At 72.9% G+C, this 10,834-nt stretch overlaps 3 protein-coding genes across 10 annotated transcripts in view; all 3 read left to right on the top strand.

The window, feature by feature from the left end:
- Positions 1-10,834, top strand: part of MAGI2 (membrane associated guanylate kinase, WW and PDZ domain containing 2) — a 1,098,541-nt gene that overhangs the window by 838,700 nt on the left and 249,007 nt on the right. The window lies entirely within an intron of this gene.
- Positions 5,118-7,778, top strand: LOC311629286 (uncharacterized protein; the record flags this gene model as incomplete). The annotated part of the gene is made up of 4 exons (XM_084897275.1): positions 5,118-5,150; positions 5,238-5,889; positions 6,228-6,722; positions 7,675-7,778. 4 exons carry the CDS (start codon positions 5,118-5,120, stop codon positions 7,776-7,778), a joined length of 1,284 nt encoding a protein of 427 aa, XP_084753401.1.
- LOC311629160 (inverted formin-2-like) overlaps positions 6,868-10,834 on the top strand; it is an 18,715-nt gene continuing 14,748 nt past the window's right edge. The window contains exons 1-2 of the mRNA XM_084897042.1: positions 6,868-6,959; positions 7,002-7,097. The gene's annotated coding sequence lies outside the window, so the exon portion shown is untranslated. The remainder of the gene's footprint in view (positions 6,960-7,001; positions 7,098-10,834) is intronic.

Here is a 10,834-nt window from a genome sequence, read left to right as displayed (position 1 = left end):
CGCCAGCTGTCCCATAAGCCTCAGGTCCCTCATCCTGAGCCGATGCCCCAGGGCCTGGCTGCCCCCACGGCGGCTGGCGGCCTGCGCTCCCCCAGCTGAGACCAAGGCTGACTTTGAACATGTGCTCGCGCACGCACACACATGTACGCGCGCGCACACACACACACACACACACACACACACACGGTCTACAGGGGCCTCCCCGCGCCCCCCGCACGTCAGCCCGTGGTGCAGGGGCGGCTGGGCCTCATCTCTGCGCAGCCTCGTGCTCCGCTCACACCACAGGCCACCCGAGCTTCCCAGCCCCGGCCCCCGCGGCCCAGGCGGACGCCCCGTCCACCCACTCCCCGGCCGGCTCCTGGCGGCCCGGCCCGCTGGGCGGCAGTGACAGGGCCCCGGCTGCCTGGGCCACACCGCCCGCGTCCAGGGCCGCACCGGCCCCTCCTGGGCCTGCAGGCGCCGGGCCCACAGCTCTGGAATGCGGCCGTGTGGCACTCCCTGGCACAGGGCGCTGCTGGGTGGGGCCAGGCGGCACCTCCCGCCACGCCCACTGCCTGCAGCCAGGCGGCGGCGTGACTCAGGCCTCCGTCAGCAGCTGAGGGAGGATGGGCCCTCCCTGTGCCAGCCCGGGGGCGGGGGGGGGGCAGGGGGGGTGGGGGGGCGGGGGGCCCAGGCTCCGCTGGCCGGGTCAGCAGGGGCCCCTGGCCGGGACGCGCCCATGCCCCCCAGGGCAGTGGAGCCGGAAGTCTCCTCTCGGGCAAACACACACAATGGCCCCCTCAGGGGGTGGGGGGGAGACAGAAGTGAGGGGGTCCCCAGGCTGCACCCCAGCAGGCACAGAGCTACCTGCCAGCTCCGCAAACCCCCCGGCCCTCAGCCAGGCCGGCTGGGGCAGGGGGGAGGGAGGAAACAGCCGAGCACAGGCACCCGCGCCCCGCAGGCTCGGACCCGGGTCCCACGTGTCCGTGCTCCGTGGACAGTCCGTTCCGGGGCGCCGGGGAAGGAAGGAACAAGCACGTTCCCCTGAGCCCCAAAGCCTGGCCCCCGCCCGCGGCTGCGGCTCCTGGGCTGGACCCGGGGAGGCCCGAGCGGCCGGCGCCACCCGCCGCCCCCAGCCAGGCGGCACTGCGCCCTCCCCGGCCCACGGCCCGCAGACCCGCTGCCTCTGAGCTCGGCTGCTCTGCTCGCCCACAGCCTGGGTTCTGCTTCCTCCCGCCCAGGAGGCAGGAGGCAGGAGGCAGGGGGACGGTGTCTTCAGGGCCTGGGGGGGGGGGGGAGGCCTGAGCCCGCTGCCCGGCCTGCGGGCCAAGTGCTGGGCACACGGGGGACAGTGGGGTTCATGCTGGAGCTCTGGGTAGAACTCACCCCTCACCCCCACCCCCACCCCTCACTCCTCACCCCTCACCCCCACCCCCACCCCCACACCTCACCCCCCACCCCTCACCCGAGCCCCCACCCGAGCCCCCACCCCAAGCCCCACCCTCAAGCCTCACCCCTTACTCCTCATTCCTCACCCCCAACCTCACCCCCACCCCCCCGAACCCCCCCATCCCTCACCCGAGCCCCCACCCTCACCCCCACCCCAAGCCCCACCCCACCCCTCACCCCCCCACCCCTCACCCGAGCCCCCACCCTCACTCCTCACCCCTCACCCCGAGCCCCCATCCCCACCCCTTACCCCCCCACCCCTCACCGGAGCTCCCACCCGAGCCCCCACCCCAAGCCCCATCCCCACCCCTCACCCCTCACCCCCACCCCCTCCCCTCACCCCCCCACCCCTCACCCGAGCCCCCACCCTCACTCCTCACCCCCCCACCCCTCACCCGAGCCCCCACCCGAGCCCCCACCCGAGCCCCCACCCCCACCTCTCACCCCCCCACACACCGAGCCCTCACCCCCACCCTCACCCCCACTCCGAGCCCCACCCTCAAGCCTCACCCCTCACCCCTCATCCCTCACCCCCATCCCCACCCCTCACCCCTCATCCCTCACCCCCACCCCCACTTCACCCCTCACCCCTCACCCCTCACCCCTCACCCCCACCCCCACTTCACCCCTCACCCCTCACTCCTCATCCCTCACCCCCACCCCTACCCACACCCCCAGCCCGAGCCCCCCCACCCCGAGCCCTCACTCCCACCCTCACCCCTCACCCTCACCCCCACCCCCACCCCCACCCCCACCCTCACCCCTCATCCCCAACCCCATCCCTCACCCCCACCCCCACCCTCAAGCCTCACCCCTCACCCCACCCCCACCCCCACGGTTCCTCCAGGACTGACCTTTGCCAGCCAGGGCCTGGAAGTCGCAGTGCGACCTGGGAAGGAGATGACACAATACACAGCCCCAGGCCTTGAGAGCGGGTCAGAGTTCAGTGGACAGAGGAGGTCAGGGGCCCCTCCGGGCCTGTGGGCGGCGCCCAGGAGGGGGAGCGGTGAGGGGGGCAGTGGGAGGGGCCTCCCTGCGCCCGCTGTGTTTCTGGGGACTCACTCCTGCGCGCTGAGTCCTTAGCACTGAGCTCAGGCCCGCCACAGGCTCTGGCTCCCGCGGGAGCTCACCTGGGGGGCCTGGGCGGCCAGCCCCGCTCCCCGCCCCCAGAACGGGGCACTGCAGCCTGGGCTCAGCCTCCAAACCGGGAAACCTGCTCCCAGAGTGCTCAGCGGGGCGCTGTCCCTGCTGGAGGGGAGGGGAGGGGAGGGGAGGGGAGGGCAGGGGAGGGGAGGGCAGGGCAGGGCAGGGCAGGGGAGGGGAGGGGAAGGCAGGGGAGGGGAGGGCAGGGGAGGGGAGGGCAGGGCAGGGGAGGGGAGGGGAGGGCAGGGGAGGGGAGGGGAGGGGAAGGCAGGGGAGGGGAGGGCAGGGGAGGGAAGGGAAGGGGAGGGGCAGGGCAGGGCAGGGGAGGGGAGGGGAGGGGAGGGTTAGGGTCTAGGGTTTGGGGTTTGGGTTTAAGGTTAGGGTTTAGGGTTTGGGATAGGTTAGGGTTAGGATTTAGGGTTAATATTAGGGTTTAGGGGTTAGAGGTTAGGATTAGGGGTTTAGAGTTTGGGGATTTAGTTGGGTTAGGGTTAGGATTTAGAGTTAGGGTTTAGGGTTAGGGGTCAAAGTTTGGGTTAGGGTTAGGGTTAGGATTTAGAGTTAGGGTTTAGGGTTAGGGGTCAAAGTTTGGGTTAGGGTTAGGGTTAGGATTTAGAGTTAGGGTTTAGGGTTAGGGGTCAAAGTTTGGGTTAGGGTTAGGGTTAGGATTTAGAGTTAGGGTTTAGGGTTAGGGGTCAAAGTTTGGGTTAGGGTTAGGGTTAAGGTTAGGATTAGGGTTAGGGTTTAGGGTTGGGGTTTAGGGTTAGGGGATAGGGGTTTCGGTTAAGGTGAGGGCTAAGGGTTAGGGTTTGGGTAGAGTGAGGGTTGTTGGGCATCCACTGGGGTCTCCATCTTCGCTGCCCTGAGCACATCCACATGTTGCAGCAGAGCGAGTATTGAATTTGGGTTTTAAACACATTTTGGCGAGTTTGTTATAAACAAGACCTGCAGGTGACAAGGACCTCCCGTAAGAAGATGCTCAGACAGGGAGGCTGCCCCTGCCCGCCCCGCGCCCCCCGCCCCTGCCCGCCCCGCGCCCCCCGCCCCTGCCCGCCCCGCGCCCCCCGCCCCTGCCCGCCCCGCGCCCCCTCCCGCCCCTGCCCGCCCCTGCCCGCCCCGCGCCCCCCGCCCCTGCCCGCCCCGCGCCCCCCGCCCCTGCCCGCCCCGCGCCCCCCGCCCCTGCCCGCCCCTGCCCGCCCCGCGCCCCTGCCCCTCCCCGGAGCCACGCCCCCTCCCGCCCCGCACCCCCTCCGCCCGCCCCAGGCCGGCTCCAGGCGCTGCAGGGACTCCGGGAGCGGACAGCCTGCCAGGAGCTGGCCCCCCGCGGCCAGGCCGTCGGACACAGAGCCGGGGCTCCGCTGGCAGTGCCGCTCCCGCCGGTTCCCTGCGGCGGGCTGTCCGGGGTGCTGCCCGTCCAGGCCAGCCCCCGTGCCCGGTGGTGGGTGTAGGGGGCCGGGCGGTAAGCTGAGCCCTCAGGGCTCCGGGCAGCTGTGCCTGCTCTGAGGCGGGTCCCAGGGCACTGGCCAGGGGCTCAGGCCGAGGCTCAGGGTCTGTCCGCTGCCCAGGCCCGGGGGTGAGAGCGGGGGTCAGGGGTGAGAGCTGGGGTCAGGGGTGAGGGCTGGGGTCAGGGGTGAGAGCTGGGGTCAGGGGTGAGGGCTGGGGTTAGGGGTGAGAGCTGGGGTCGGGGGGTGAGAGCTGGGCTCGGGGGGGAGAGCTGGGATCAGGGGGTGAGAGCTGGGGTCAGGGGTGAGAGCTGGGGTCAGGGGGTGAGATGAGAGCTGGGGTCGGGGGTGAGAGCTGGGGTCAGGGGGTGAGAGCTGGGCTAAGGGGGTGAGAGCTGGGGTCAGAGGTGAGAGCTGGGGCCAGGGTGAGAGCTGGGGTCAGGGGGTGAGAACTGGGGTCGGGGTGAGAGCTGGGGTCAGGGGGTGAGAGCTGGGGTCAGGGGGTGAGAGCTGGGGTCAGGGGTGAGAACTGGGGTCGGGGTGAGAGCTGGGGTCAGGGTGAGAGCTGGGGTCAGGGGGTGAGAGCTGGGGTCGGGGTGAGAACTGGGGTCGGGGTGAGAGCTGGGGTCGGGGTGAGAGCTGGGGTCGGGGTGAGAGCTGGGGTCGGGGTGAGAACTGGGGTCGGGGTGAGAGCTGGGGTCAGGGGGTGAGAGCTGGGGTCGGGGTGAGAGCTGGGGTCCAGGGTGAGAGCTGGGGTCAGGGGTGAGAGCTTGGGTCCGGGGTGAGAGCTGGGGTCAGGGGTGAGAGCTGGGGTCCGGGGTGAGAGCTGGGGTCAGGGGTGAGAGCTGGGGTCCGGGGTGAGAGCTGGGGTCGGGGTGAGAACTGGGGTCGGGGTGAGAGCTGGGGTCAGGGGTGAGAGCTGGGGTCGGGGTGAGAGCTGGGCCCAGGGCAGAGGGGACCCCAGCTGGACCATCCTCGCGCCCAGGCCCGGCCGGAAGGTCACCCCTTCCTCTGGCATTCCTCCGTCCTCCGTCCTCCGTCCACCGGCAGCAGCACACCTCCGGCCGCAGCGGCCACGGCAGCAGCCGGCACCAGGGGCCAGCGATGAGTCAGCTGGCCGCACCTCCCCACTTCCTGGTGCTGCCAGGAGAGGGACGGCAGGGGGCGCGGGGGGGGGGGGCAGGGAGATGGGGGGGACAGAGGCCTGACCCCAGTTGACCCCAGTTGACCCGATGGGGCGGGGCGGGCGCACAGGTTGAGGAGAGCGGCGGAGCTGGGGCAGGGCTGGCGGCCTTCCTGGCAGAGGCGCGCACACACACACACACACACACACACACCCCGCATTCTAAGAACCGAGCCGTCCAGAAGGAGCCACGCTCTGGCTCTGCCCGGCTGAGGGCGTCCGGAGGCAGCGCACCGCCCGCCCGCTGTCCCGGCGCCAGGCCCTTGGCCTCGGTCAGCCTGGCTGCTCCAGAGCCGCTCCTGTGCGGGCAGAGGCTTCGGGCGGCAGGCTGGCAGGCTGCCCCCTGGGAGCGGACAGGGCCTCGTCCCACACCGAGGGACCTGAGCACCCAGAGGGCACGAGGCCGCCCGGGCAGGAGCTGGAGCCCTGCTGGGAGGCCACCGACCACTCTGAGGCGCCCAGTGCCTTCGCTTGGCCCACCCCTGCTCTGCCCTGCCCCCTGCCCCCCTGCCCCCTGCCCCCCACGCCCCCACCTGCCCCCCACACCCCACGCCCGCTCGTGCCCCCCACACTCCCATGCCACGCACACGGCAGGCCTGCAGAGACAGTCCAGACAGGTCAGCGGTGGAGACCTTCCTGCATGCTTGTTCGTCTCTCACTGTTACAGCTCCGAGGCCCTGGTCCATTTCACAGGTGGGGAAACTGAGGCTGGCGGAGCCCGAGGTCAGACGCTGAGAGTGAGCGCAGCCCTCGGGCATCCCTGTGGAGCCACGTGCGGAGGGCGCGGTGCCAGCAGGCCCCCCACCTCCTGACGGAGCCCCAGGCTGGGCGAGGCAGGGTGCCACCGCCAGGGGCAGGACAGGGAGAGGAGGCGACAGAACAAGGCCTCTGGCTCAGGAGCGCTCAGGGCTGGGGAGCACGGATGGGGGGGGGGGGGCGGGCAGGTGCAGCTCCCTCAGGCCTTCTGCCTCCACACACCCCCACCCCAAACCCCACCCCACCCCTCACCCCCACCCCGTCCATCCTGCCAGAGACCAGTCCGGAGGCTGCGCGGAGGAGGCGGCCAGGCCTGGTTGGTGGGGACGCCCACGGAGAGCCTCGGCCGAGGGGGTCCCAGGCTGGAGGCCGGTCAGCTGGCGGAGCGGGTTCTCCCCGCCCCGGCCCCCCCACCCCTGGGCCTCAGGGGGGTGAGCGCCTGGAGGCAGCGGGGAGGGCACCCTCGGGACCAGGAGGGGCGGGCAGGGCTGTGCAGGCGGCGGATGTCTGCAGGTGTGTCCGCTGCCCCCCACCCCCCCATATCTCCCCCCCACCCCCCCATATCACCCCCACCCCCCATATCTCCCCCACCCCAATATCTCCCCCCCACCTCCCCACCCCCCACCCCCCACCCATCCCCATCCACCCCCACCCCACCCAACCCCCCATATCTCCCCCCACATCCCCACCCCCCTACCCTCCACCCATCCTCATCCACCCCACCCCCACCCCCACCCCTCCCGCCCCCAGGAGCTGGCCGCAGCGGGGAGGCGGGTGTTCACCGGGGGCGGGGATCCCCTAAAAACACCCGGGGGCGGGGATCCCCTAAAAACACCCGGGGCGCTCCGGGAGGGACCCTCCGGCTCCGCCCCGCCCGCGGCTCCACACGTGGCGGCCGGGCGGGATACGGGGCGGGGCGGGGCGGGGCGGGGCGGGGCGGCGCCTCCCCTTCCTCCGGAGCCGGAGCCGAGCCCGCGCCGAACCGGCCCGGCCCAGCCGAACCGAGCTAGCCGAACCGAGCTAGCCGAACCGAGCTAGCCGAGCCGAGCGGAGCCGAGCCGAGCGGAGCCGAACCGAGCGGAGCCGCGGGGCCGCCCCCGCCCGTCGGCCGGAGCTCTGCGCCCGGACCCGGGCCGCCGCCGCCGGTGAGTGCGCTCCGGGCCGGGAGCGGGGACCGGGAGCGGGGACCCGGGACGGGGCCTGAGCCCGGGGCGGGGACCAGCGGCGCCCGAGCGCCCACAGCGCCGCCCGCGGGGCCGGGATCGGGGGCCGGGGATCGGGGTGCAGGATCGGGGTCCGGGGCGCGGACGGGCGGGGACTCCCGGGCGCCGCCACATCCTGGCGGTGAATCAGCCGCCGCCGCCGGGAACAGAAACTTCAGCTCGGGGTCCGCCCTCCGGCCCCGCGCGGCGCACCTGGGGTCCCCGCCCCCCGCGCGGGTCTGCGGCCGGAGCGGGGCGCCCCCGCAGGTGCCGGGAGGGAGCGCCCGGGCTCAGGGCTGGGGGGCCTGTGCTCCCAGCCCCTTCCCGCCCCCCTCGCTGAGCAGCCCAGGGGGACCGGACCAGGAGTGAGGCTGGGGTGACCCCAGCCTGTGGCCCGAGCCCCCCGCCAGGGGCCAGAGTGGTAGACAGGACACCGGGTCAGGCCCGCCCCCGCAGCCCGAGTTCCTTCCTCTGGCTGGGGACCGGCCAGCACGCTGCCTGTTTCCCCCTGCACCCGCAGGTGGGGGCAGCGGCTCAGGCGGGACTCAGAGCCCGCCCTCCCAGGCCGGGCCTTCGGGAGCGGGGGCTGTGGCCCCGATGGTGACGACTCGGGTCGGGGTCTGAGGCCTCTCCCTGCCCCCCACCCACAGGTCAGCCGTCGGGGCAGAGGTGTCCCGACCCACCGCTGACCAGGGCCCGCCCGCCGGCTCCCTGCAGCCCCTGCTCGGGCGGCCGGACAGGTCCGAGAGCCGCAGGCAGGCGGGGGTGTGCTGGGGTGGTGGACTGAGGGGGCAGGTGGCTGCCTCCCTGCACCCACCTGCAGCCTGCCTGCCCCCCCCCCCCCCCCCGCCCACACAGCAGGGGCATTTGTGGGGTGCTGACGGCTGTCGCCCCAGCTGCGGAGCTAATTGCACACACACCTCAGCTCCTTCCGGGACCTGCGCTCCCGCCCTAAATAACCTCGCCTCTCACCGGGAGCACCGTGTTCCCCGGGGAAGTTAGCTGGGAGAGATGTGGGAGGGGCGTCGGCGACTGGGACGCGCCCGTGGGTGCCGCCTGAGGGTGCAGGGCGCCATGCCGCCAGCCTGGGGTGGGGGTCCCTCTCCTGGCCAGTGGCCTGGGTCCGGACCTGCAGGCGGGCTCAGTCCCTGACTTTTGAGGGTGCCCAGAGGAGGATCGGGGAGACGGGTGAGGCCTGACGCCGCTGCCCCGCCCCCCCCCCCTGCAGTGCGCACACAGTAGGCGTCTAATCGCTGCACGGTCCGAGGCCCAGTGGGCAGGGGGCACTGTGGAGGGCACGCTTACTCCGCTTCAGGACGAGGGTCAGGGTGTGTCTGGGAGACAGGCAGGAGGCCAAGCAGTGGGGGAGCAGGCCTGCGGCCCCCGTCCAGGCGGAGCAGCCTGGCTTCATCCCTTCAGGAGGGTGAGCCGCCCGTCCCCGGGGTGAGAGCAGCACCCACCCCGCGGCTTCCTGTCAGGGACCCCACTCCCGCCAGCCTCGGCCTGTGAGGGGGTCCTGCCGCCCCCCACCCCCCCATATCTGGGCAGCCTGGGCCGCGGGTCTGTGGGCATGGCCGTCCCGCTCCAGCCCGGAGGCCACCGGGCGAGGGGAGCTCCCGGTGACCCCCTGCCTCCCCGCCGGGCAGGGCGGGGGGGGGGGGCGGAGGGCCGGCCCCAGAGGGGCCACAGCGGGTCCTCTCGGCCCGCCCCCCGAGGGGCTGCCGGGCCCTCCGCCAGCCGGGCCGGCCCCATTCCATGCCCCTGGCCCGGAGCAGGGCGAGCTGAAGGAGAGGGAGGGAGGGAGGGACCTGCCGCCGGTCTGCCCGGCCCCCGCCCGCCCGCACCGTGATGGTCACGTCTCAGGGTGACCGGAACCTGGGGGCCGGGCTCCAGAATCAGCGCCGCTGTCTTGCAAGAGGCGTGTGTAAAGCCCCCACTGTGTGCACAGGCCTCTGCAGCTGGCTAGAGGGCGGGCACACCGCACGGGCAGGCAGGAGGCGCTTGCCCGGTACCAGTGAGAAGTGGCCGGCCGGGCAGAGCCTGGAGCCCCGCTGCCCCGCCCCTCGTCCCACTGTGGTGCCCGGGCCCAGGCGGAGGGAGGGTTGGAGGGCGGCTGAGGGTCCACAGCTCCCGTGAGGCTGGCCTCTGAGCCCACGGGGGGCCTGTGCTCCAGGAAGGCCAGGGGTGTGGGGAACCCACAAGGCAGGGGGGGTTAGGGGGCAGATGTTCCCATTTTCTCGTTGGCGCCGCTGAGCACCTACTTGAAGCCCAAGGCGGAGGCTCACCAGGGGCTCGGGGTCCGAGGGGAGGGCCAGGCGGCCAGGGGTCCCTGCATGGCCCGAGCCTGCCCTCAGCTGCTGTGGGCTGAGGCCAGCCCCTCTCGGTGCCCAGCCAGGGCCCCCACACACAGGGCGTCCCCGCAGGCCTGGCCCGGGGGGCAGGGTCTGCCCGTCCGCCGGCTGCATCCTGGCCCTTGCCAAGTGCCGGTGGGCCCCGGCCAGCGGGAGAGCAGCCTCAGTGCCCCGTCTGTGCCCGGTCCCCGCTCCCGGATGCGCCTCGGAGTGCAGCCTGCCTCCTCCGCCATCCGAGTCTGTCCTGCTTTGGCTCCGAGCACAGCTCCGGCCGCCCGCGCACAGCAGAGGCAGCCAGCTGCTCCTCCCCCGGCGGGGGCGGCTGCTCCGGTGCGCAGCCTGAGCAGCCGGAGCAGGGAGCCCGGTGCTCGGAGAGCGCCCTGCCCGCTTGGAGGGCACCCTGCCCTCTGGTGCTGCTAGGCTGCCCACCTGCGGGGGGGGGGCGGGGGGCGGGGGCAGGCCGTGGAGGTGGTGGAGAGCGATGGCGTGGTCGCCGGCCAGAACAGACACCCACACGTGGGGCCCAGGAGGTCCCCTGTGAGAGGAGGTGGGGAGCAGCCAGGGAGGGGCCGTGCCGGTGATACGGGCTCGACCAACGCAGGCTCCCTGGAGGAGACCCTGGTGACCATTTTACAGATGAGGAGGGTGAGCCTGGAAGGGGCCTGCCCCTCCCTGCCCCCCGCCCCCCAGCATTCCAAGCCAGAGCCAAGGACCTAGCCGGCCGGTTGGGTCAGGCTCCTGGCGCTGCCCACGTGGGCCCAGCAGCCTGGGGGCGGGGCGGGGGGGGCGGCATCCACGTGCTCACCCGCACAGCATGTCTGACCCAGAATCTGAGCGGCCCGGCCCGCCCGGCCCGGCCACAGCCCCTGGCAGTGCCAGTGTGCGGCCGAGGCCCCTCCTCCACGCTCAGTCTCTGCTTTGTCCTCTCTGCTCGGGGCAGGCCTGGGCCTGGGGGGGGGGGACACAGGGCCACTGGGGGCAGAGACCGCCAGGCCCACCCCGGCACCCGGAGGCCTAGACCCCACACACCTCAGCGCCTGTCTCGGCCCGTCCCTTCTCCCTGGGCACCGCGTCCTCGGGGCCGGGAGAGGCCTGTCTGGGGGCTGCGGGCCCGGGAGGGACCCCGGGCTCCTGGGCGAGCTGCTGGTCTGGGGGTGACCCGGCATTGTCCCTCCTGCGCCCTCGGAACCTGTGAGGAGCTGAGGAAGGGTCACACGCCGACCTCGCCCCGCCAGCCCCGACCACGGGTCTGCACACATCACTCCCTCCGTGTCCGCTGTCCGACTGACTCAGCCACACGGGGCCACACGGGGCCACACGGGGCCGGCG

Source organism: Pipistrellus hanaki, assembly GCF_964339955.1.
Source record: "Pipistrellus hanaki genome assembly, chromosome: 10".
NCBI classification, from domain to species: Eukaryota; Metazoa; Chordata; class Mammalia; order Chiroptera; family Vespertilionidae; genus Pipistrellus; species Pipistrellus hanaki.
Note: the sequence above shows the minus strand (reverse complement) of the source record. Positions and strands in the feature narration are given on the sequence as shown.